Here is a 24,878-nt window from a genome sequence, read left to right as displayed (position 1 = left end):
ATACACGAGTGCGATGATTATGCTCAATAAAGTGGTCCTTCGCAGTCTGACCAATGAATCATGCAACAACTGCACAAGATTCAACAGACTTCCACCTAATGCAAACTGAGATCATCCTTTACAGATCACGATTTCAGATGGTGGTACAGAAACACACTTCGCGCCGTGTTTCTGCAGAATACAGTCGTCAGAAATGTTACCTGTGTAAGGTGAAAAGGCGACACTTCGGTGCCATCCTCTTATTTTCAACACTCAGTCGGCACCTTAACACACATCTGATCCGTCTTTCACTATAACCGTTCTCACACTAGGTGACCGAGGTGGTCTAACTCGACTCTCAAACTTTCATGGTCTACGAAGCAAGATACAAAGTACCCCTTCAAAGTGAGCTGGATGGAGTCACTATCAGCCTGAAGATACAAATCGGAGTAAGTTGGCTTCCCACAAACTACATGTCCTAAAATACCATCAACCTTCCTCCCACCCAATACTTCAAAGTAAGGAAGGCAGCCACTATTTTCCATCTCCTTGGTGAAGTAGGTATTTGGGTGGATGAATCTGGCTCTAAAACTGTGTATAAATACTCATTTCCAGTCAAACAACAAAAGTACCATACACATATTTAAAATAGCATATACGTTTCTACACCACTGACTCAACAACACATTCCTCAAAACTTTTTATAAACAGATTGGCAATAACAGGTCATGAAGGGACTCCCATCACAACTCCACCCGTGTGTTCACTGATCTGACCACTGAATAAAAAGTGGAAGTTGACATGTTCAAACAGGTTAGTAAAATCAACACCAAAACTAATCTCAATTAATGAATCAGACACAGGCATGCGAGTGAAGGGAGGAACCACACCAAAACTGTGCAATTGTTGAAACGTAATCCCTTTAACCGAAGTGTAAGAAATCTGCCTAGTTCTTAATGTGACACACACACACACACACACACACACACACACACACACACACACACACACTAAATGGAGATTTAAGTGCTTTGTACAAAATAGCTCCAAGCAATTTTACTGGCAAAAGGCCTCAGCAGATCCTCTTGAGGAAGTTCAGAAGGCCACATAATCTGGAAACGCGCGCACATGCACGCACGCTCACAGGACCTATCTCCAGCAGCTCGGAGTGGAATGCAACTGTAACATTCACTGTTTACGCTTTTATGTAACGGTCTTTTCGCTGTACCTGTTTGTAACTCAATGTGTCATCTTTACAGGTAATAGCAATCTATCCTTTTCCTCATAGTGTTGATACACCAACCTGATGTTAGCCCAAGTGATTGTTATGTAAATATAAGTGTGCAAGAATTATGAATCCTGGCCACTTTTCAATGAAGATCATTAGAAATACTTACAAATTCATATTGTGTGTTCTAAATTATCTTCTGAGAGATATAGTCAAAAGGCACAATTGAAGACATTAGTTAGAATGACTTAAATTGATATTACATAGCATAAAGGGAGCTGAAACAATGGAATGTCCAGATATCTTTTAAACTAGTTACACATGGCTTACAATTACATTTTTCTGCATCCTCCACATAGAAACAAAGCACACTAGCTTAGCGACAAGTAACACACAGTTCTACTTACCTTTCTCTTTGGTGTCTTCTTTCTTCTTAGGCTTCCATATCTTTGCTTTATTGATCAAGTATTTGACCTGAAAATAAAATGGAACATAGCTAGATCACAAAAAGACAAAGACCATTCAGTGTTTCATTATACTAGCCAGCATCTGGATTTTCAATGCACAAAATTATCTGTACCAACCTCCCGGTCCAGGAGAGAGATTTTGTCCGTTATGGATTTGACTGTAAGCTTAGGCGTATCAGACAACTTAAGCTGAGCTTGGTCCTCCTCCATCTTTTGCTTCCACTCCTGAAATCACATACCAAGAGCACATTATATTTCAAATGGTAAACAAGACCTGCATTACTGACACTGCATGAGATGTACCTAGAAAGAAAGAAAATTAGGGTTTAACATCCGATTGACATCGAGGTGATCAGACAGCAAGCACAAGCCCTGATAGCTTCGAGGATGGGGAAGGAAATTGGCCTTGCCCTTTCAATGGAACATCCAGACATTTGCTTGGAGCAAACTGCTTGGTTGGTTGGTTTGTTGAACGGAGGCATGGATGACTGAAAGGGCCAAACTACTAGGTCATCAGCCCTCTCTCCTCAGACAGGTCTACATGAGGAAATCAGAGATGGCCTACCACGCCAAACCCAGGGGAAGAAAATCCGAAAGTCTACCAAAGGACACCAGACTAGATAAGGGATAAAGTAGCAGGGGCAAAGGGAGGGAGGGAGGGGGGGGGGGAAGACATAGGAAGAAAGGGAGGGAGGGGGGGGGGGTGGGAAGACATAGGAAGAAAGGAAGGTGCGGTGCCCTATCTAGGGAGCAGCTGGAAGCATCCCCCTCCCCGCCCCCCACCACTTACCAGAGGTACCGCACGCAGAAACTGGCTAGGAAAGGCTAGCAGCATGGACAGGGCAAGATGAGCACAGAGAGACAAAACATGAACAATTCTAACAGACCATATGAGAGGGAGGAGGAAGAGTAAAAGAGTAGGTAGGGTGAAGTCCGAGGTGGACCACTAAGCCCAATCTGGGCAGAGGAGGCAAGTGTTCTGCCAACACCAAGTGGACGTCTGTTTCCAGAATACAGATCTCAAGAGCCATCTTACTGGTAGCCAGTTTGCCTACGCTATCAGCGATTTCATTCACCGGGATCGCAAAGTAGATCAGGGTCCGGCAATTTAGGGGAATGACAGAAGATCTAAACCAGGATGGTTGGACACTAATTTGAACACAGTGAGCCCACTGTGCTGACCACTCTGCCACCTCACTCGCTATGTACCTAGAGCTAACACCGAAGGTATTCACAAAATGTAACATACAAAGCATAAGGAAGTAAGTAAACTGCATACAGAGTCACGTTTCTCTGTGGGTGAGCACTGTCATACAAAACCACTACACCAGTACTTGAGAGAACTCTCTTTGATCAAATTTTCTCAGTTTTCTTAATGTCTCACAGTAGGCTCCAGTGTTTACTGTGACTGCAAATTCGATAAAATCCACAAACACTATTTATTACAAAGGCGTATACAACATGGAGACAACAGTAATGATCACATTACGTGTCAGTGCTAAGTAACACAGCTCAATGAAACTTCGACCGTACAGACAGCTGCTGAAGTAGTACAGAGGTTAACTGACAGAAACACGCATTAAGATGAACAAGAATGACACTTATTTGTAAAAAATAATCACACTGAAGATACTGCAATTTATGATGATCTCTAGGAGATTATCAAAGGTAGGAAATGGTTCTTAATAGGATGACTTGTCATCACAGATGGTAATACATACAGTGCAGAATGCTCACATATTGGCAGAAGGTTGCCGAGCATTCTTGTGGTAGGGTGTTACCACCAATGCAATTGACAACTGCTGGGTGGTTTTGGTGAATGTAGATGTGTTGAAATACGTATCCCCAATGCCTCCCACAGAGGCTTGATGGCATTACAAGTTGTCGGGGAAATGGGCAGACCAGTCCATTTGCCTAATACTCTCTCATTCCGAGAGCTGCTCCACTGGCACTGTTTTATGTGGTTGTGCAGTATCACCCATAAAAATGAAGTCGCAGCCAAACGCACCCTTGAAAAGATGCACATGACTGAATACAGTGTACACAGACCAGTCAACATTACTGTGACACCGTACTCTTTCCCCGTGTGTGTCTTTTCAGGGTTGCATTTGGCCCTGACTGTTTTTATGGATGACAATGCGCGACTGAATCTAACAGTGCAGGTGTAGAACACTACGAACGAGAGGATATTCGCTGAATAGACTGGCCTGCTCTGCCCCATGTTTAGCCAAGTTTTTCATTTGTAGTGCCCATTTTGTAACACAGTGTAGGGAGTCTGAATGCTCCATTATGTAAAAACTAAGGTCACCTGAGCAGCTGCAATAAATAGTACCTATTCTGTTTAACATACTTTTAATCCTGTGATTTCCATTTTACAGAGGTTTCAAAAATAAATTAAAAAAGAACTCATTTTGAATATCATCTTTAATACCTTTCCATTCTTTCTGCAATGTGTAAGATTTTACACCTGCAACTCATTTTATGCTGTGTGATTAGTTTATTGGCAGTCTTCCCAAACAAAAGAGAACACCCAAAGTCTATTTTCTTCCACAGCACAAATGCTGTAGTTCCATTGTAATGTTGCAACAATAAGTTACTAGAAGTAGCAAGTAATAATTTTCCATGTAAAATTCCACTTCAAAGGAACATACACAGAGAGGGGGCGGGGGGGGGGGGGGGGGGGGGACACAACATATCACTCAAGCCTTCTGGTACATAGATGCACCGCATGGCTTACCTTTGTTTCCTTTATGACCTTCTCCAGTGTTTCGAGTTCCACAGGTGTAAATATTTCTGAACCGTTCTTTGCACCGTCTAGAAACTTTGAGCTCATTTCTATTATTTCACCAAGAGAACTGAGTGCAGCCGGTCGCTCTTGATGTTCCCAGACACGGCGGAACAAGGGCCGTGTCAACTGCTTTAGCTCCGACAATTTGTCCTCGTAAGCCTGCGCATCTGCATCCGAGCCATCTTCGTACAACCAGTCCGACACCTGAGTGGAAAAAAATGAGTTCAAAATTCACCACCTATGGATGTATGAAGTTGCCACTGCCATAACGAGTACTTAAGAAAGTGCTTCTGTCTTTATATTTATTGTTTTGGCTGTGGTAATACTGCAACTTTAATACTGTTCCAAACCTATACATTCCCACTTTGTATACTACTACTACTAATAATAATAATAATAATAATAATAATAATAATAATAAAAATAACATAACAACAACAGGAAAGAAACACAAAGGGGAACATGGAAAAAAATTCATGAAGTATGGAACACATCATTCTAAATTAGCTGCTGAAAGGCTGCCTATTCCAAGTGAGTAAGAACACAGTGGGCTCAAGTTACTGAACAGCTGCACAAACAGCAGCTTTAGAATCTGAAGCAGTATGTCTACAACATCGTCTCATTATTCTATAAAGCAATAGTAGCTAGAGATATTAATTACACACTAATCAATGATGTTTGATTTGGTTTGGTTTGTGGGGTGCGTTTTATTATGTTAGGCTCACTGCTTTTCAGGAATGCTTCAAACTCTGGCACTTTATCGTAAATGCTTTGCCAGTTAACTACTAGAATTTTAAACTCTCGCTTTGGGAAGGAGGAGGCATTCTTTTGGACCTCACACACATTTCCAGGTCTACTATAGCTGCCGTTATTTGAACTGGATGGAGAGTCACCTAATCAAAAAAACGCTCGTGTACAATCCTCACACAGTCAGCTACTTGGATGGTTGCCACCAATGTGTAGTGCAGGGGGCCCTACAGTTGTCAGCCCTACAGCATAAGTCCAGGATGTTGCAGCCTAGCTTGTCACATAACCCAGAAGTCTCCAGGTTAGTCCTTCTACTTGACTCAAACAAACAGCGGGAGGTGATCATTCCTGGGGACAATGCTGCAAACTGTGAGCTTCATCGAACCTCCATGTGCAAGGGTAGTCTTTTCAGCCTCAGTCAGTGGAATGACACTAGTATGACCCCGGAGCCCAGACGACAGGCATTGTTAGTTCCCATGTGTAGCACAATCTGCAGTTGGCTGCACCCTGTTCCCTCAACAGCTGCCAGAACAGCCTCTTCTACATGTTCAATGAGGCCCCCAGGCATACACACCGAGTGTAACTGATGTTCGTTCCTGTCCCTTGCTGCCACTTCCCTAAACAGCATCATTGTTTACCATGCCAATGATTAATAGACCCCTTAACTTTTGCGTTTTCCTCCTTCTGACACAGCAAAGCAGGTTTCTCAAAAACAGGGGAAGTGAGTCCCACTGGCTCAGTTCAGTTTCAGTGAAAGACAACACCTCAAACCTTTTGTTTACGGGGACTGGTTATAACATCTTGAGTTCCCCCTGGTCCCTATCTACCCTGTACAGAACTTTTAGACCTACCACTGAGACACCACTCGCAGTCAAACGGACAAGTAATGACGAATCAAGTACTTCCTGCAGGGGACAGGGGAGGATAGTAGCTGTGGTACATGACTGTAGGGAACTCTTCCACTCTTCCAACACACAGATTCACAGCAGCTGCCAACCACTTGGCAGTAGTCACGGTGATTCCAGCTGCTTACAAGCATCAACTAGCTCCTTCCATATTTGAGAACAGCATGTACAGAAGGGCTGCATTGTGACTGGTGCAATGTATTCCGGGACACTGAACAAATGACTTTAAACTACGCTTGCCGACTATCCACAAAACAAGATCTCTATTAAAGCAACAGAAAAATGTGTGGTAAGAATTACTAGTGTCCTAAAACTTTTCGAGGTTAATTACTCTAACTAACTACTCAAAAATACAGTCAATTTACTGTAAATGTAGAGAATATATATCCTACCCCTCTTTAAAGGGAAACTATATGCAACCCAATTAATTACAGTATCTGCTACAGTAACCTAAATCACTAACACTGATTCAATACTACAAACTAGTTCAACCATTGGACAATGATAACTTCCAAAAATTCTCAGGAAGGTAAGTATATTTGCGTTAAGATACACTGAAATTAGGGGGTGACATGTTCTTTGGCATTAGCTGAGTGTCAGAAACACAGATTTGATACAGAAAAAGTTATTCACAACTCTCGTTACCTACGAAAATTTTAAAAAACAAGTTTGCAAACATATGAAAATTCTAAAAGATAATCTGTTTCTGACATTATACAATGACATTAGGGAACAACTGTTTTGGATGGAACTTATCAAAAATTTCAGAGTGCGAGTAAATTTAAGCCTGCAATTAGCAACAACATTATGCTTATTGTAGTACTTACAAAAGTTCAAGATTTCATAATTTATCGCGACACAAGAAAGGATGCAATCAATGAAAGGTTATACAGAAAAAGTGTGAACAGTAAAATACGTGAATCTGAAATTTCAAACCAGCACACGAATCCAGGACAAGCAGTCTTTCACAAAGGAAAATTCCAAAATTGCCTTTTACAGATAAATCAATGTACTAATCACACACATTTTTTTAGTTAGTTGATTTTGTGGCAACTTCTCCACATGTGTTCCTAAGGTGAACACTGCAGCTTCAGCTTAACTCAGTCAAAATTGCAAAAATGTTCAGCGTCAACAAAGCACGTCTTCTGCCTGGAGCAGCTAACAATACTGTACCAGCATATAAATGTAGTGTTTGCTCTACAACCGTCCATACAATTTTCTGTTAATTTGTAAAATAGGAGTCCCACGTGCTCCGTTTCATTTTGTGCCTTTTATCACGTTCCACATATTCTGATTTCTGGAATAACTAATAATTTTTAAACTGTGAATGGACTGATTTGCAAACTGCTATTATACAGCATTCGCACGAAGCGATCACAAATGTGCTCTGTTCCAAGAACTGCAACAGGCGCTGTAGTCAAATATGAGAACTGGTGTAAATGTGTTTGGGGCTACTTTGTTTACAATATTATGTAACACAGGTTGGTCGTGTGTGTATTTCAAGTGACAGGGCATTTCTGATTGTGTGCTTTCTTATTGTGCAACAAAACTGGTGCTATACACTTGGGACAATTTTATTTGATGCCAGGGAATGTTTATTCAACTTTCTTGTCCTGGCTTTTGTTGTCTAAATAAAGTTACAGCATGAATATATGACTACTGCTTTATTGATTTTAGTTAGTAAACTTATTTCTTTCTCCCCCTCCTCTCCCCCACCTCAGAATTAATCACTCTCAGCTAAAATAAGAGTTCATTCAGTGTAACACAACAAGATTATGCCACGACTCAGTTACACTATTTAAAGCCTGGTGATCATATCACTGTGTTCGGAGATCAAATACAATGTTCATGTGTTAAGAGACTGAATACAAATGTTAAATAAAAAATTTATATGATCAGAGACAAAATACCACATTCAAATAAATTTTTTAAATTGTTTAAAACCTGTGGTACGTACCTCTGAACAGGTTTGCTTGATTTTCTCCAGCTCCTCCTCCGTTGCAGCTGCTCGGTACTCATCTGCATACAACTTATTTTGTGCATCAAAAACAAAACTCTCCAGGGCATTGAGGGCACTCTCACGGCGCTTCCTCTGTTCGTCAAATTCGTTCAGGGACTCCAATCTGTGTATGAAAGGCAGCAATAAAAAAGATTTTGGCACAAAACCAGAAATATGAAGTTCAACAATGATGCTGCAGCACTCTAATACAAGAGACTGAAAGAAAATCCTCCTATAAAGGACATGTGTCAACCCCTTGGTACATAAGCAAAATGAAGAATACACCTAATGATCTACTGAGGGGACACTGCCTCATTTGCTTATCACTGGCTCAGACATTTGTCAGTACTGTTGTCCTTACCCAGTATCTTTGAATAGATACCTCCAAATTTAAACAAAGGAAAACTCAAGATGGATTTTTTTTCGATGTGCCTGTCTGTCACTAAATGCCTCCTCTATGAGGTGAGTAGCAATCTATCCATTTACTATTGTTAGCTCCAAATTTGACTGTTCAGATGAATGCCACTGGTGCAATTCAACTATTCCCCCACACAAAATGTTTGCAATTATTCACTAAAATGGTGATGCATTAAATTAGTGTCAATTTGTTATTACAAAACATTACAAAGCTTTAACAATCATGTTTTGTTGTCACTTCGATCCATTAAATTTATTATTTCCTCATGCATCAGAATATGTCTTATGCAGCAATTCCTTCTTTTAGTCCAGATAATAATTTTCGAGAACTACACCTACACCTATTTAGCTGCTATCTGAAATCCAGAAAACAGAGCTAAGGAAAAATACAAGTTGCAATACCACTGAAACATGACATGTGATAGTGGGCGGGGCGGGTGGGGTGGATAGAAACAGTCAGCTTCAAAACATTAACACTATAGTACATTTTTAGCTCACATTCTCTGTAAGGTGTAGACATACTGAAAAGCTTTCACCAGTGATGCTATTAACTACTACAGTGACTCATGTCATACAGTCACATATATTTCAACCATTAAATTTCAGGACTCTTTTGGTGGCTGAAAATATCACACTACAGTGAAAAACAGGGGTTTTCATTTGGGGGTGTAAATATAATTACAGATTACATAATTTAGAACTGGGGAGTGGGAAGCAGCAGTGTCATGACACACTTGCCCTTTCTACACCTCTGAATACTCTACAAATCACCACAACTTTCAATGTACATACATAAATTAGGACTCCAGGTTGGAAAATCAACAATATAAATGAAAGGATAGATCGCTACTCACTCTAAAGAGGCATGTTGAGTTGCAGACCGCCACAGTGAAAAGACTGTCATATATTAAGCTTTCTTCAGAAACTGAAATGCACACACACGCACACACACACACACACACACACACACACACACAAGCAAGCACACCTCATGCACTCATGACCGACATACACTCCTGGAAATGGAAAAAAGAACACATTGACACCGGTGTGTCAGACCCACCATACTTGCTCCGGACACTGCGAGAGGGCTGTACAAGCAATGATCACACGCACGGCACAGCGGACACACCAGGAACCGCGGTGTTGGCCGTCGAATGGCGCTAGCTGCGCAGCATTTGTGCACCGCCGCCGTCAGTGTCAGCCAGATTGCCATGGCACACGGAGCTCCATCGCAGTCTTTAACACTGGTAGCATGCCGCGACAGCGTGGACGTGAACCGTATGTGCAGTTGACGGACTTTGAGCGAGGGCGTATAGTGGGCATGCGGGAGGCCGGGTGGACGTACCGTCGAATTGCTCAACACGTGGGGCGTGAGGTCTCCACAGTACATCGATGTTGTCGCCAGTGGTCGGCGGAAGGTGCACGTGCCCGTCGACCTGGGACCGGACCGCAGCGACGCACGGATGCACGCCAAGACCGTAGGATCCTACGCAGTGCCGTAGGGGACCGCACCGCCACTTCCCAGCAAATTAGGGACACTGTTGCTCCTGGGGTATCGGCGAGGACCATTCGCAACCGTCTCCATGAAGCTGGGCTACGGTCCCGCACACCGTTAGGCCGTCTTCCGCTCACGCCCCAACATCGTGCAGCCCGCCTCCAGTGGTGTCGCGACAGGCGTGAATGGAGGGACGAATGGAGACGTGTCGTCTTCAGCGATGAGAGTCGCTTCTGCCTTGGTGCCAATGATGGTCGTATGCGTGTTTGGCGCCGTGCAGGTGAGCGCCACAATCAGGACTGCATACGACCGAGGCACACAGGGCCAACACCCGGCATCATGGTGTGGGGAGCGATCTCCTACACTGGCCGTACACCACTGGTGATCGTCGAGGGGACACTGAATAGTGCACGGTACATCCAAACCGTCATCGAACCCATCGTTCTACCATTCCTAGACTGGCAAGGGAACTTGCTGTTCCAACAGGACAATGCACGTCCGCATGTATCCCGTGCCACCCAACGTGCTCTAGAAGGTGTAAGTCAACTACCCTGGCCAGCAAGATCTCCGGATCTGTCCCCCATTGAGCATGTTTGGGACTGGATGAAGCGTCGTCTCACGCGGTCTGCACGTCCAGCACGAACGCTGGTCCAACTGAGGCGCCAGGTGGAAATGGCATGGCAAGCCGTTCCACAGGACTACATCCAGCATCTCTACGATCGTCTCCATGGGAGAATAGCAGCCTGCATTGCTGCGAAAGGTGGATATACACTGTACTAGTGCCGACATTGTGCATGCTCTGTTGCCTGTGTCTATGTGCCTGTGGTTCTGTATCTGACCCCAGGAATGTGTCAATAAAGTTTCCCCTTCCTGGGACAATGAATTCACGGTGTTCTTATTTCAATTTCCAGGAGTGTATCTGGCAGCTCAGATCAGAATGCGAACAGTCTTTTCATTGCGCCTGTCTGTAACTCAATGTGTCATCTTTAGGGTGTGCAGAATTCCATCCTTCTCCTTGTATTGTTAATAAATTAGTATTTAAACATACAAGGTATGCTGCCTTAGAGGAATAGAGACTTATCTTGTAAACTACTACTACTACTATTCAGCCTGTGGTCACACAATTGATATCACAATCAGTTTGGGTTTCAAGACAGAAACAGAGGGATAATTTAATTTTGTAATTTAGTTTCCTAGTATTTTACTCATTTCTGTACACGTTAATCGACACCACACCATCCAATCCAAACTGCTACAGATAGAAACTTTAAATTTGGAGAATGTGTGGATCTTTTACTGTAGGCATCATTCAAGATGGAATTTTTTGAAATTTCAGCCCTAAGGGGGTGAAATTGGGACTGAAGGATTTTTTTAAAAAAAAAAAATGTTACTATTAAGGCAATTTGGAAGCTAGACCTATAAAAATGGTATTTGGTTTCTTGGTCACAAATAAAGAAATACGTTTCAGCATTTTTGGAAATTTAACCCCCTGGGGATGAAATAGTGGGGGAAAGCTTTTTTGGAAAATATATCATTATTAAAGAGCTACTATAAGTATTTTTAAAGCTGTATTTGTGGACACTGGTATTAGACTTTTTAGTCATTTTTTTTTTAATTTTTTTAAAAAAAGGTGTTTCAGTGCTTCTGGAAATTGAACACCTATGGGGGTTAGAGGTTGAGACTTATGAGAATATTTTATTATGAAAGCATTTTTTAAAGCTAAACCTATGAAAAGTTAAATCTGGTTTCTAAAAAAAATTGTTTCACTGTTTTTGGAAATTCAACCCCTAAAGGGGGTGAAATTGGGCCAGACTGATTCACTGACTCGTTATCACCAAGCCACAGAGAATAGAAACTTTAAATCTGCAGAGGATGTGGGTTCTATGCTAAAAGCACGATATATGAAGATACCGTATTTACTCGAATCTAAGCCGCACTGTTTTTCCAGCTTTTGTAATCCAAAAAACCGCCTGCAGCTTAGAATCGAGTGCAACATAAGCGGAAGTTCTGAAAAATGTTGGTAGGTGCTGCCACAACTAACTTCAGCTGATGAATATATGTAGTGCTACACAGGCATGCTTTGAAGGCACAAAGATAAATACTGGCACTAAAACCTCTGCGTCAGTAAATAAATATAAAAAAAAAAGGTGGAAAACGGGCTTTTTTTCTCCGCCCCGAGTTTCGACCACTGCATTTTCATACATTATCCAGCGAAGTAAATACAAATTCCGTACTGTTCATCTTCGAATGTAGCAGCATTTCCATGTACTACGAAAATTCGACTGACAGGACTGTTAGGGATGTTTGTCAATATGGCCAACTCTTCGTTCTGAATTTTTTCCTACCTGTGAGAAGAGATGGTTGCTAATAGGAACTTTTATGAATTGTGATTCACATGTAGTATTCTCTTCACCATAAGAATAATACGAATATAAACATTTTGCCATGTATTCTTTCATGTTTGCTGCTATCTCATTTAAATCCTGTCTGCCTAATAAACTACGAAACTAGTGTGAGACAACAGCAAACGCGTAAGAATATACATACCATGTCATGTCTATATTTGTATTATTCTTATGCCTAATAGTGATACAGTCAGAAATGAAGCACGGCAATTGACTAGATTTTTAAATCTAAGATGACTAATTTCTGTGCAGAATGTAATGTACAGAAGAGGCGTCTGCAAAGATTTTCAAATGGAGAAAAATTCTAGCTAAACTCTCATTCAAAACATCTTCTATCATACGCAGTCTATTATTTGGTTCTTGTTGATCATTATCAAAGAAAGCAGCAGTGTAAGTAACAACAAATAGCAGTCTCTTGCCATTGTTTCGCTAATGAGACAATTCCTCTCTTTTTTTATTGTAAGCGGCGGTAGCGCACAAAAGCAAGCCATGCCGCGAGCGGCGACAGGCTGTAAACACTCGTTATCAGAATGCAACAAACAATGCATGACACAGTACAGTAATGCAGTTTCAGCTTACAGTGACAAACATCTATAACAAAGAGAACGACACTTATCAGATCAAAGAAAAATAAGCAATCGATTCAAACCCGACGAAGCACGTGAAAAAGGAAGGGTACCCGCACAAATACGGACGGAGCACCTGACGAATAGCAATGGCTACCTGGTAAAGCTTAACTGCTAAGCTTACGACTCGAACCAAACTACTGTAGCTGTATCGTCATCCATTTTACCTAAATTGTGTCTTGTATTACAATGGACCAACTTTGTTTCGATTTGGAGGTGCGGCCTAAAACTTCTCTCCCCCCTTGAATTTCAAGTCTCAAATTTCAGGTGCGGCTTAGATTCGAGTAAATACGGTATTGTCCAAAATTCCACTTCTAAGAGGGTGATAGGCTTTTTGAAAGTATGTCACTATTAAAGGAATTTTGATGCTAGAACTATGAAAACTGGTATTTGGTTTCTCAGTAAGAAAACAAAAATATGTGTTTCAGCATTTTTGGAAATTCAACCACTAAGGGGGTATAAAATAGTGGGTGAAAGTTTTTAAAATAATTACTAAAGAACTACTAAAATATTTTTAAGGCTACATCTATGACAATTGGTGCTTTACTTCTTGGTTACAGATTTTAAAAAAATCCGTGTTTCAATGTTTCTGGAAATTCAAGCCCTACAGGAGAGCAATAGAGGATGAGAATTTTTAAGAAAATATTTCGTTACACTGAAAAAAAATTTAAAGCTAAATTTATGAAAATTGGTTTCACTTCTAGGTTAGAGATCAAGAAATGTTTGTTAGGTGGTGAAAGTTGTTATGGAAATATCTCCACTAGAATGCTAAAGGCACGAGTAACAAAAACTTTTGACTCCAGCTACCAGAATCGCTTTTCAGTCAGAATTACATTTGGGAAAGACCAAGCTTTTATGGCCTTCATTAGCATGAAAAGCTTAGAAGATGTTGCAACTTGTGAACATAAAAACTTGATTAAATAAAAACAAAAAATATCTGCAGGTTATTTAGTTTACACGAGAAAGCAGCGGGTGCTGAGCTAGTAATACAAAAAAAACTTCAAAAATCTAAGTAAAAAGAAGCACCTGCAATCAAACTTACTTTACTTATGCTTATTTTCAGTCATGTGACTTTGCCTGCAGGGGTAGAAATTTACAAGACAATTCCAATGACCACGTAAGATATCCAGTTACAAATGTGAATTGTGTCATCACTCATGCTAACCTATATCTTCCAGAAAATCCACAGCCACATTTTTACACCACCCCAGAAACCCAGCATTGGACGAGACATACAGACAACGAGAACATTTAGAGGAGTAACAATACTAAGGTGAGACAGGCAAGATACAGAGCACTCTCCTATTCCATCTCGTTACACATAGCACCAGCATTACTTACTTCTTGATCGATGACTGGAACTGCTCGCTATTAAGAGCTGGCACACCGCTCTTTTCTTCTGCTGCATTGATTGGCTCTTTCAGCAAAATTATTTTAGGCTTCTTTTCCGCCGGCTTCGTTACATTTTTCGCATCTGCCTTTTCAGCACCCTCTTTAGCATTTTTCTCCTCAGTTTCGGATTTCTCTCCAGCCGATTTCTCGTCGTCAGACTTTTGCTCTTTCCCTTCACCTTCTTGTCTGGCAGCATCTCCTCCCTCTTGACCTTCCTTTCCTGAACTGTCTTCACTTTGCTTCTCTTCTGCTTTCTCATCCTTTTCTTGCTTTTGCTCATCTTTCTTCTCATCGGAAGCTATTCAAAGGAATAAAGTTTATCAAATTATGTTACAATTTAGATAGCACAACTGCAGAATTTTATGTAACACTAATTTTTAGAAATATTACCCTTTGGTACTTTGCATTCCTTATCTTTGCAATAAATACTTAGAGAAACAAGGCAGTCAAAGCAGTTAAACTTTTTATTTTCCACTTACATAACTTCTTGGACTTTCAGTGTTTACTGATAAAATTCTACACAAAAGAATGAGTAACGTGAAATAGCTTTATGCAGTACCGGAATGGAACAACAAGGGTCACATAATGCAATTGCTGTGGGTACTGAAGTGTGGATACACCGAAAACAATGTAGCAGTCTACGTGTTGCCCCTTCCATTCTTCTGTGTTTTAATCACTACACCAAAACTCCAAATTTGCATTTCAAGCCCAATAAGGGAAGGACATATGACAAAATGATGCCTTCTATTTAGGTAAATATGACTGTAAGCAATGAATGTGTAAATGTATACGGTTCTGTACGTAAAATAAGGGAAAGCCCACCCCTCATCTACTGATGCGTGAAGCACAGAAGCATGTAAAAGAAAACAGTATTCCTACAGGCTTTTGAGCTGCTCCTCTTCTTTTAGGAAAAGAACACGCATTAACACACGCAATTGCATAGACACCAAAACATATACTCCCACAGCTATAGCGAGACTGATTATTTGTTATAATTAAAACAGCTGCAGTTGTAGGAAGACAAGTTTTCCACCATCCCAACCAACCTCAGCTGGCTGTGAAGTTAGGATCACCATCGAGTAGTTTGCCATTCGAGTTTAGCGCCTTTTCCTACATGATCGGATATCTGAACAGCACACACTACACACTGAACCCAACAAATAAATAATGCATCATCATGATTTTTTTTTTACCACACCCCAGTTCTGCAAACTGTTGAATGATCTGTTTGAAGCAGAAATCTTCAGTTTATTTTCAGTTCTCCTTGTAGTTTGAAAAGTTATGTTGCTACACAATATATTGCTGCTAAGCTCTTCGGCATTTCTCATTTGTCTATCCAGTTTAGTGCTTTCCTTTCTTTCACTCTGAAGCCACTCTCTCTCTCTCTCTCTCTCTCTCTCTCTCTCTCTCTCTCTCTCTCTCTCTCTCTCTCTCAGCAGAATAGCTGAAAACAAAGGGAGACTGCAGTGTACAACTATTTCAAAGTAAGGTTTTACATGTAATAAATGTCCACTGTTAACAATTGCTGAAGATGATGTTAATGTTTGAGAAACAACTCCCACAAAACAGCAATTTAACTGAAAAACTGCATTACCACACTGGCCAGCCATGTAAACAACCGATATTGAGCAATGTATGAGCGTGGACACCACTGTGATCAAAGCGTTAATTACTGACATTTTTACAACTCCTTAAACCCACATCCATACTTTTACTGGCTGACTTGGACAGTACCTGTTCGACATATAAAACAGCTTGTCAGCTGCAGCGGGGCTACTTACAGGTGAAGAGCTTGCTGATGGTGCTGCCAATCTTCGATAGTGTCCCCTCGGCATCGGCAGCCTCAGCCTCCTGCTCCTCAGGGGAGACTGTCTTCTCCAGGGCGAGCTCCACTCCCGACAGCTGCAGCACGCCGCTCTCGTCCATCGAGAAGTGTGCCTTTATACCCTTCGATTCCACTCCGTGCGAGTCCTTGTGCTTGGACAGCGCCTCGCTCACCCCAGTAAGGTCCACACGACTCAGGTTGAGCGAACCAAGGGCTCTGAAATAATGACGACAATGAATGTGAAGTACAGTTATCTAACTACCCACACACAGATATGCTCTTTGTGAATATTGTTACTCTAGCATCTGAACTGTACGGAAGTGCTGTGTTTGGGCAGTAGCACTTCCACTGCCACAGCAAAAAAGCTAGAAACTTGGGGTCAGTTTTAACTTAACACTAACTAAAAGTTGACCTTGGTGGCACTTTTACACAGCCAGTTTATTTAGTTACCAGTAGAGGCATCACTTGTTCGTTCATTACCCAGTTTTTTCCCCACGAATGGGAAAGTGTGCCAAAAATATCATTTTTCAGCAAAACAGAGCACCACCTTGTTAACTGCAGTGAAGAGCATTTCTCAACACTGAGCTTCATCAATAACAGATCAGCCATAATAAGTGAATCTTTTTACTCTATCCCTAAGTACCTCAGAGTTATTCTCTATAAGAATCTGGCATTTGAGGAACAACGTGACTAACATCTCGGTAGAAAACAATATCTTACGAAAACTCGACGTTGCGAGTTGACGAGCAAGGCGTCTCAGGTTTCGGTAGCTGACTTTAGCCTCTTGTTACTCAGGAAGAGAGTATGCTCGCCCCGTGTGATACTAATCTCACCACACTTGAGATGTTTCTTGATGCCACCAGGTGACAGGATTCTCGTTTCAGACTCCAATCGAGAAGACTGAAGTTCTGGAAGGGATAGCGCCCAGCCCTGCCCCAACATTAGACTGGTAGCAACAGCCAAATCCAAATGGAGCAAAATTGACGATGACGATACAGACCCAAGTCAGTGACACAAACCTGTCAGGCAACATCTTTGCAGCTGGAGAAGCTTTAGTTCTAGTATCACTGCCCTAGTGAGGTGACAGACAGTAGATACTTTGACACTGCCAGGACACATGCGAAACAGGATAGAATACCATCATAAGAGCTGCTAATCCCCTGGTAACAGCCCAACATGTAGGTAATTAAACACTTAGCTGCCACTGTACAGGAACTGGCCGAAGTAGAACTGCCATGTTAAATTGGAACCGATGTGGGAGTTGGGGGGTTGGAGTGAGAGTTGGGGGGAATGGTAAGCTGGTCAGATTTTCTGAATCTCAGTAATTATCGTATGTATATAATAGAGGGAAACATTCCTCGTGGGAAAAATATATCTAAAAACAAAGATGATGTAACTTACCAAACGAAAGCATTGGTATGTTGATAGAGACACACACACACACACACACACACACACACCCACACACACACACACACACACACACACACACACACACACACACACACACAAAATTCGAGCTTTCGCAACCAACGGTTGCTTCATCAGGAAAGAGGGAAGGAGAGGGAAAGACTAAAGGGTGTGGGTTTTAAGGGAGAGGGTAAGGAGTCATTCCAATCCCGGGAGCAGAAAGACTTACCTTAGGGGCAAAAAGGGACAGGTATACACTCGCACACACGCACATATCCATCTGCACATATAGGCACACAAGCAGACATATCAACATTTACACAACATTTACATAAGGAATTTATTTGTGTGTGTGTGTGTGTGTGTGTGTGTGTGTGTGTGTGTGTGTGTTCGTGTCTCTATCAACATACCAACGCTTTCGTTTGGTAAGTTACATCATCTTTGTTTTTAGATATAATTATCATACATCATTCATCTGCAAAAACTAGTTACATTACCTCATCCTCAATAATTATTTCCCTCCTGCCTTTCTATTACTGTAAAATTCACAAATAATGTGTGGACTACTTACTGTATCTCATGTTCAGGAAGACTATCAAGGTCTCCATAGCCTACATAGAACGAAAAGTCATTCATATGCTTATTGAATGTGAGCACTTTCTTCTGTGGATAGGGATTCATCGGGCCAAAGAGGGTTCGACGAATCTGTTTTGTTCCAGCACCATTTTCTAATTCTCGTTCAAACACCACCTGAAAGAAGAGCAATTACACAACATTTACATAAGGAATGTGTGTGTGTGTGTGTGTGTGTGTGTGTGTGATTATCCACGTACACTTTTTTAATTTTTTTTAAAAAAAAAAAAAAAAAAAAAAAAAAAAAAAAAGCAATGGTACAAAACCTTAAGTATATTGCAACAATTTTAATGAATATTTTCCTCTAGAATACGTTAGTACAAATAACTCATTTTTTACCACCAGAAGGCTATGTTGTGTCCCAAATCCTACTGTTTATCATCCCAGAAATACTTACTGTCTATTCACTTCTGGGTATAAGCGAAGATTCTATCCTTGTATTACGTTCACAGCCAATTTTCTGTCTTTATTTTTGCTTTGCCCTCTTCCTATAATCTAGTCTCATAAGCTCTATTCATTTAAAACTGTTTTGACTCTCAGGAAAATGCTAAACATTGTCAAGAAAAAAGTGAGTGACGGAAAAGATAAATTTGAAAATTACTTCCCAGTAGTGACTGGAAAGCCAATGATAAGGAGCACAGCATCTTACATGTAATTTTGTAAGTAATTTCAGTTTCTGACAAGTATTGTTCAAAGTAGTGCAGTGCTCTTTGAAATGTGACATGCAACATGTTTCGTAAATTCATTAAACAGTAGTTTCGCTTAAAAGCATATATTCTGGATTATCCTTTTTATAATGTAATTTTAAAAATCTTTCCTTATCTTCCATCCTTCCAGATCTGCAATATGCTCTCCAAGCTTGGCTCCTGCTTTCTGGTTGCTGATAATTTTCTTTAAATGTAACAGCACCATGTTTTACATGATAGTGAGATGATAAAAAAATGGTGTTGCCTATCATACTGAGAAAAGTCAGGTACAGAATGGAAGCAATTGGTACCACAACAATAAGACTAACAAATATTTTTTCCTCCTATAGGTCTCAAATAAAAATTTGAGCATTGGAAAAAATTGTCACCTGCTCTATATCAATGGGATGAATGCAAAAATAACAAAGCAAACACTGCCTTACAACTACAATACTAACTTTACTACAATATTTGGAAAAACAGTGGCACCATTTGCAATTTTATTTTCAAACGCCATGGCCAGTTTCAGACACCAAGGCCATTTTCAAATACTGTGTTTCACAGATTGTAAGATGCACCTTAGTTTTTCTGCGATTATTTTTCAAAAACAACATTTTTACCATTTTCATTATTAGATTGCAAAGCCACACTAAAAAAACCCTTAGTTTATAAAACCAAACTGACCTTTAAAAGTCCCTAAAAATTGTCAAATGAACTTTCTTCTTCTTCTTCTTCTTCTTCTTCTTCTTCTTCTTCTTCTTCGTGACTGTCCTATTCATATATACGATGGTCTTCACTGCAATCGAGGGAGTTACTTATGCCACACTTTTTGAAAGATTTAATAATAATGTTATCTCTCACTGTAGACCATGACTGTTTTATCTCCTGACACACTTGTTTGGTTGTAGGTCATTTTAAAGGTCAAAGTTGGAATTGTGAAGTAAGTCCAGAATAACAGCAAGCTCTGTATTTCCCTGTCTCAATTTCTCTTTAACAGAATTTTTCAAGTGACTATCAAACTGATCTATCACGAGAACACTTCTTCAATTAAACACCTTCTCCTTCTTTCCCACACTCTGTTAATCCATAATTTCATACCAGCCTCATCTGTTCAACCCATGTCATGTACACCACCACCACCACAACCACCACCACCACCACCACCACCACCACCTGGTGGTATTTCAGAAGGTTCTCCCATTGTTTTGCACTTCAAAATGATCACAGGGTTAAGTCTAGCACCATCAGCACATCAAGGGACAGCATTGTAGTGCATTTTTTCATGCCCAACAGTTTTTATAATTTGAGTTTTAACACCTTTCAAAGCAACAGTTCTGTTATGCAGAACATAAAATGTCCGAAGAGTTTTATTCACATTCGCTACTTGGCTTAGTTCCACACTGGCTTTCTTTCGAAGTTGACAAAGTGATGGAAAGATATTTTCTCTTCATCCTCTTGTGGCATTTTCTGACACACTTAGGTTTTGGTTCACATGCTATGTCCATGACACTTTATAAATGTGTAGCATCAACCAGCTCCACCCTTACAGTCTTAAGTTCCACTGTAGTGCTAACTTGAAGAGTGCGTATTTGAATCATTTTTGCAGTAATTGTAGTGCCATTTTGAAAGTGTCCTTTAATCCATTTCAATACGTTATCTTCTAGTTTTGGCCATTTTGCATTCAGTCATCTATTTACACATTTAGTCCTGCCATTCCCCCCTCCAGTTCTCCTTTACTAGCCCACCAATCACAAATGGTTTTTCCTGTTGGTGTAGGACTAAAACGCCACTTGACTGCTGTTTCCATGTTATGCATGTGCTATTACTTTCAATTTATAGCCTGCATCATATGAATACCTTTTATTTTTTGCATTACAAAACTAGCTACTAACAAAATATTTTACTATTACCAACAACCCAAATCACTTTCAATTCAAGTTCACTAGCACTGCAGACTGCAATAACACATCATAGACTAGACAGTGTTCTGGGTTTCTGATGGCACAGCAGGAGACAGACAGCATTAACAAGCTTGTGAATTGCCACAATCCATGCTTATCACTTCAGTGCACGGCTGCTGCTTGCTGATTCCAATGTTATCACTTCAGTGCACGGCTGCTGCTTGCTGATTCCAATGTTGCCAGATAGGGATAGGTTCCCCACAGCATCAAATATATGGCCATTTTTAAGACTTGTGGGAATTTTAAACCGAACGCTGGACATTTTTATATTAATTGCAAGTATAAGATGCATTTGAATTTCGAAGGCAAATTTTGTATGAAAAAACTGCATCTTATAGTCCATAAAACATGGTAGTTATCTGAACAATAATGAAAAGCAAGGTAAAAATAGGGTACTACTACTAGTAGTAGTAGTAGTAGTAGTAGTAAAGGAAACTGCCGCCGACGGGAAAAGTGCGAGCTGCTATGGTTTTCTTTGGTTCTTCGTGCAGTCTCAGAAGATAAATGGGAGCATGCTGTCTTCTGTTTCAGACTATAATCCGGTAAAAATTACTTGATAGCTGAGACTTCATACATTGTAGTTTGTTTCCACCAATGAGAGTGGTTAACATCATGCCCGCACCATTCGCTGTTGCCGAATTACCACAACAATTAATTCACTTCCAATTCCATGTCTGGCTTTCTTTCTTACTGTGTTTTGCTTTTACCGTTACAACTGAAATCCTACTGCAGAATAAATTTTTCAGTCTCGAGTTTACTCATACAGGGTAGTCAAGTGTCTTGAACAAAGCAATCGATTCTAATTGTGCCACAGATTGTTGATCGCAGTTTTCTCAGTTAAACTGCACACCACAAGATTGTGGTTAGTTTAGGGCTACAAAACCCATTGTCTACCTCAGTTCAGCCATTGGTCACTTAAAAATCGTCTGTCAACAGAGCAACTTCCATTTCTGTCATAGCTCGCAGTGATCCCCTTCAACATTGGTCCACATTTACACACACAGTAGCGATAAGCGAGAGACAAACTGTCACGTAATTTTAATTGGACTATAATATCTGAGCCAAGCTCACCTGGATGGGGAAGAGGACGGCGTCCTTGGTGAGGAACTTCTTGACCTTGAAGCCAGTGCTGAGGTCGGCTGCCTTGTAGACGGCTCCCAGAGCTGCCGCTTCGTCCGTGTTGATGCTTTTCCCCAGCTCGAGGCCCACCGCTGCTGCCAGCCGCTCCTGCACCTTGGGCACGCGTGTCCCAGCCCCCACAAGGATTACCTGCAATTGTAAAACCGACCATACATCTCCTCCTGGGGTACCACTTCGCCCGAGCCGAGGTATCGACACACTGCCATATGGAGTGTCATCATGTCAGGAAATGTTGGTACCACGAGAAGTGCCAGGAAGGTTCGATCGTGCAAAAATGTCCCTATAGATTTAAACAAATCTCGCACCGGCACTACATCGGATGACCGTCATCTGCAAGTTCATGTTGAGGAAAGGAGACTACTTCCTTCGACATTTTGGAAAGGAACAAAGGAGTTACTTGTAGCACTACAGTGTGGGAAGTGAGTACCGAGATGTGAATCCTGATGTCACAGGCACAGTGCTTCCTCGTGTGTCACGTTGTTAAATACATTACTGTAATAAGACCTTTCTCGACGTACAAAACTACTACACACTGTATATGGAAGCAGTCCAAACACTCCATTGCATTATTAATACTAACCTATGCAGATGAAAGCGAATCAGATGTTTGGTTGATGCTAGTCTCTGACAAATTATGAGAAATGATTCACTGTATCTTGGCCCACAACTCTCGCCCTCACCCACGCAGCTGTTCAGGTACAAAGAAGAGAGAGGCCGAGGCAGCAGTCATGTGTGTGATGTGCTTGCTTGTCTAACACGTGTGCGCATTTCTCTTCTGATGAAGGCTATGGCCAAAAATTTATATGTTACAATTTTCTCACTGTGCCGGTCTGCAAATCCATGTCATCTTTACCGTCATTATGTTACTGCAAACACAGTCAGTTTAAACAAAAGTTAAGGATAACACATGCTCAACCTGTTACTGATTAATGTATGCAGATGCACAAATGTATGTCCTTCTGATAATCCACTCCTCCCCCCCCCCCCCCCCACACCTATCTACCCGTCAGTATTAAAAATTGAGAGGCAGAGGCAGAGCGAGAGGACAACACATGAAGGTCTGCTCCATTCCTATATTTTCTGTTATTTACCGTATTTACTCGAATCTTAGCCGCACTCGAATCTAAGCCGCACCTGAAAAATGAGACTCGAAATCAAGGAAAAAAAAATTTCCCGAATCTAAGCCGCACCTGAAATTTGAGACTCTAAATTCAAGGGGAGAGAAAAGTTTTAGGCCGCACCTCCAAATCGAAACAAAGATGGTCCATTGTAATGAGACACAATTAGATCGAATAAGTGACGACGCAGTTACAGTAGTTTGGTTCGAATCGTAAGCTTAGCAGTTAAGCTTTACCAGGTAGCCATTGCTATGTGTCAGGCACTCCATCCGTATTTATACGGGTACCCTTCCTTTTTCACTTGTGTCGTCTGGTTTGAATCGATTGCTTATTTTTCTTTGATCTGATAAGTGTCGTTCTCTTTGTTATAGGTGTTTGTCACTGTAAGCTGAAACTGCATTACTGTACTGTGTCATGCATTGTTTGTTGTGAGTTGGCCATATTAACAAACATCCCCAGCAGTCTTGCCAGTCAGATTTTCGTAGTACATTGAAATGCTGCTACATTCGAAGATGAACAATACGGAATTTGTATTTACTGCATTGCATAATGTATCAAAATGCAGTGGTCGAAAGTCAGGGCGGAGAAAAAAGCTCGTCTTCCACCTTTTTTTTATTTTAATTTATTTAATGACACAGGTTTTATAGTGCCAGTATTTATCTTTGTGCCTGCAAAGCATCCCTGTGTAGCACTACGTATATTTGACGGCATAAGTTAGTTGTGGTGGCACCTACCAACATTTTTCAGAACTTCCGCTTACTTTGCACTCAATTCTAAGCCACAAGCAGTTTTTTTGATCACAAAAACTGGAAAAAAGTGCGGCTTAGATTCGAGTAAATACAGTATATTAATTAACTAATTAATTAGTATAGTATGGTAATAAAAATTCTGCAAGTCTACAAACCTGACTGATGACATTCATGTCGAGCCCAGATGCCTTGAGAGCTTGTTCTACTGGCTTTTGTATCCTATCAAACAGATCTGCACACAGCTCTTCGAAATCGTCGCGCGTCACCAGCAGTTTGAAATCCACGTCATCCAAAAGACCCTCTACCTGCGAATGTTAACAAATACACAGTGTAGTAGGAAATTGTGTCAAAAAATCTGACTACTTAAAAGAGCTTTCTTCATGTCCTAAGATTATAAAAATGTTGCGTGCTTTAAAACACAGTATATAAAATATTACGAGGAACTATACATTCAAGCAAATAAAGCATTTGACAAAAAACTAATTGCCAGCATGAAAAGTACTCACAAAGTGTTTCATTTACCTTAAATATTTCACCTGAGCCTTACAATTACTTTTAGCAAATAGGTAATTCAATTGAGAAAACTAAAATTATGAAGGAGACTGAATGGCTATGCGATACTTTCTGGAGGTGAAGTTCTGGTACTGCACTAAGACACTACTGGTTCCTCTCCACTTAACTGGGCAGGAGACAGTGGCAGGTCTGTGTAGGTTGAAAAGCAAAAGGAGCAAACTCCGACCCCTCTCAAGCCACAACACAAAATGGTTCTTCCCTTTTTTACATTTGCATTATTTACTTCTCTTCATAATTTTTTTCACTCTTTATTTGAACCGTTAGCCAGTTTTCGAACCACTGAAGATAGGCATTTACACAAATACTATTTTCTGCACCGAGAGCTGCTACTC

The 24,878-nt window shown here is 40.8% G+C and overlaps 1 protein-coding gene across 3 annotated transcripts in view; it reads right to left on the bottom strand.

Moving 5' to 3' along the window:
* The window catches only part of LOC124717016 (hypoxia up-regulated protein 1), a 98,468-nt gene that overhangs the window by 20,961 nt on the left and 52,629 nt on the right, over positions 1-24,878 (bottom strand). For all 3 annotated transcript variants that reach the window (XM_047243660.1, XM_047243662.1, XM_047243661.1), the window contains exons 7-15: positions 24,129-24,278; positions 22,038-22,235; positions 18,258-18,436; positions 16,233-16,492; positions 14,401-14,749; positions 8,072-8,237; positions 4,412-4,666; positions 1,792-1,899; positions 1,615-1,681 (exon numbers count right to left, since the gene is read on the bottom strand). In XM_047243660.1, coding sequence (XP_047099616.1) covers positions 1,615-1,681; positions 1,792-1,899; positions 4,412-4,666; positions 8,072-8,237; positions 14,401-14,749; positions 16,233-16,492; positions 18,258-18,436; positions 22,038-22,235; positions 24,129-24,278 — 1,732 coding nt within the window. The remainder of the gene's footprint in view (positions 1-1,614; positions 1,682-1,791; positions 1,900-4,411; positions 4,667-8,071; positions 8,238-14,400; positions 14,750-16,232; positions 16,493-18,257; positions 18,437-22,037; positions 22,236-24,128; positions 24,279-24,878) is intronic.

The sequence above is a fragment of the Schistocerca piceifrons genome, chromosome 9 (assembly GCF_021461385.2).
Source record: "Schistocerca piceifrons isolate TAMUIC-IGC-003096 chromosome 9, iqSchPice1.1, whole genome shotgun sequence".
NCBI lineage: Eukaryota > Metazoa > Arthropoda > Insecta > Orthoptera > Acrididae > Schistocerca > Schistocerca piceifrons.
The sequence above is the reverse complement of the archived record's forward strand: the minus strand, read 5'-3'. Positions and strand labels throughout refer to the sequence as shown.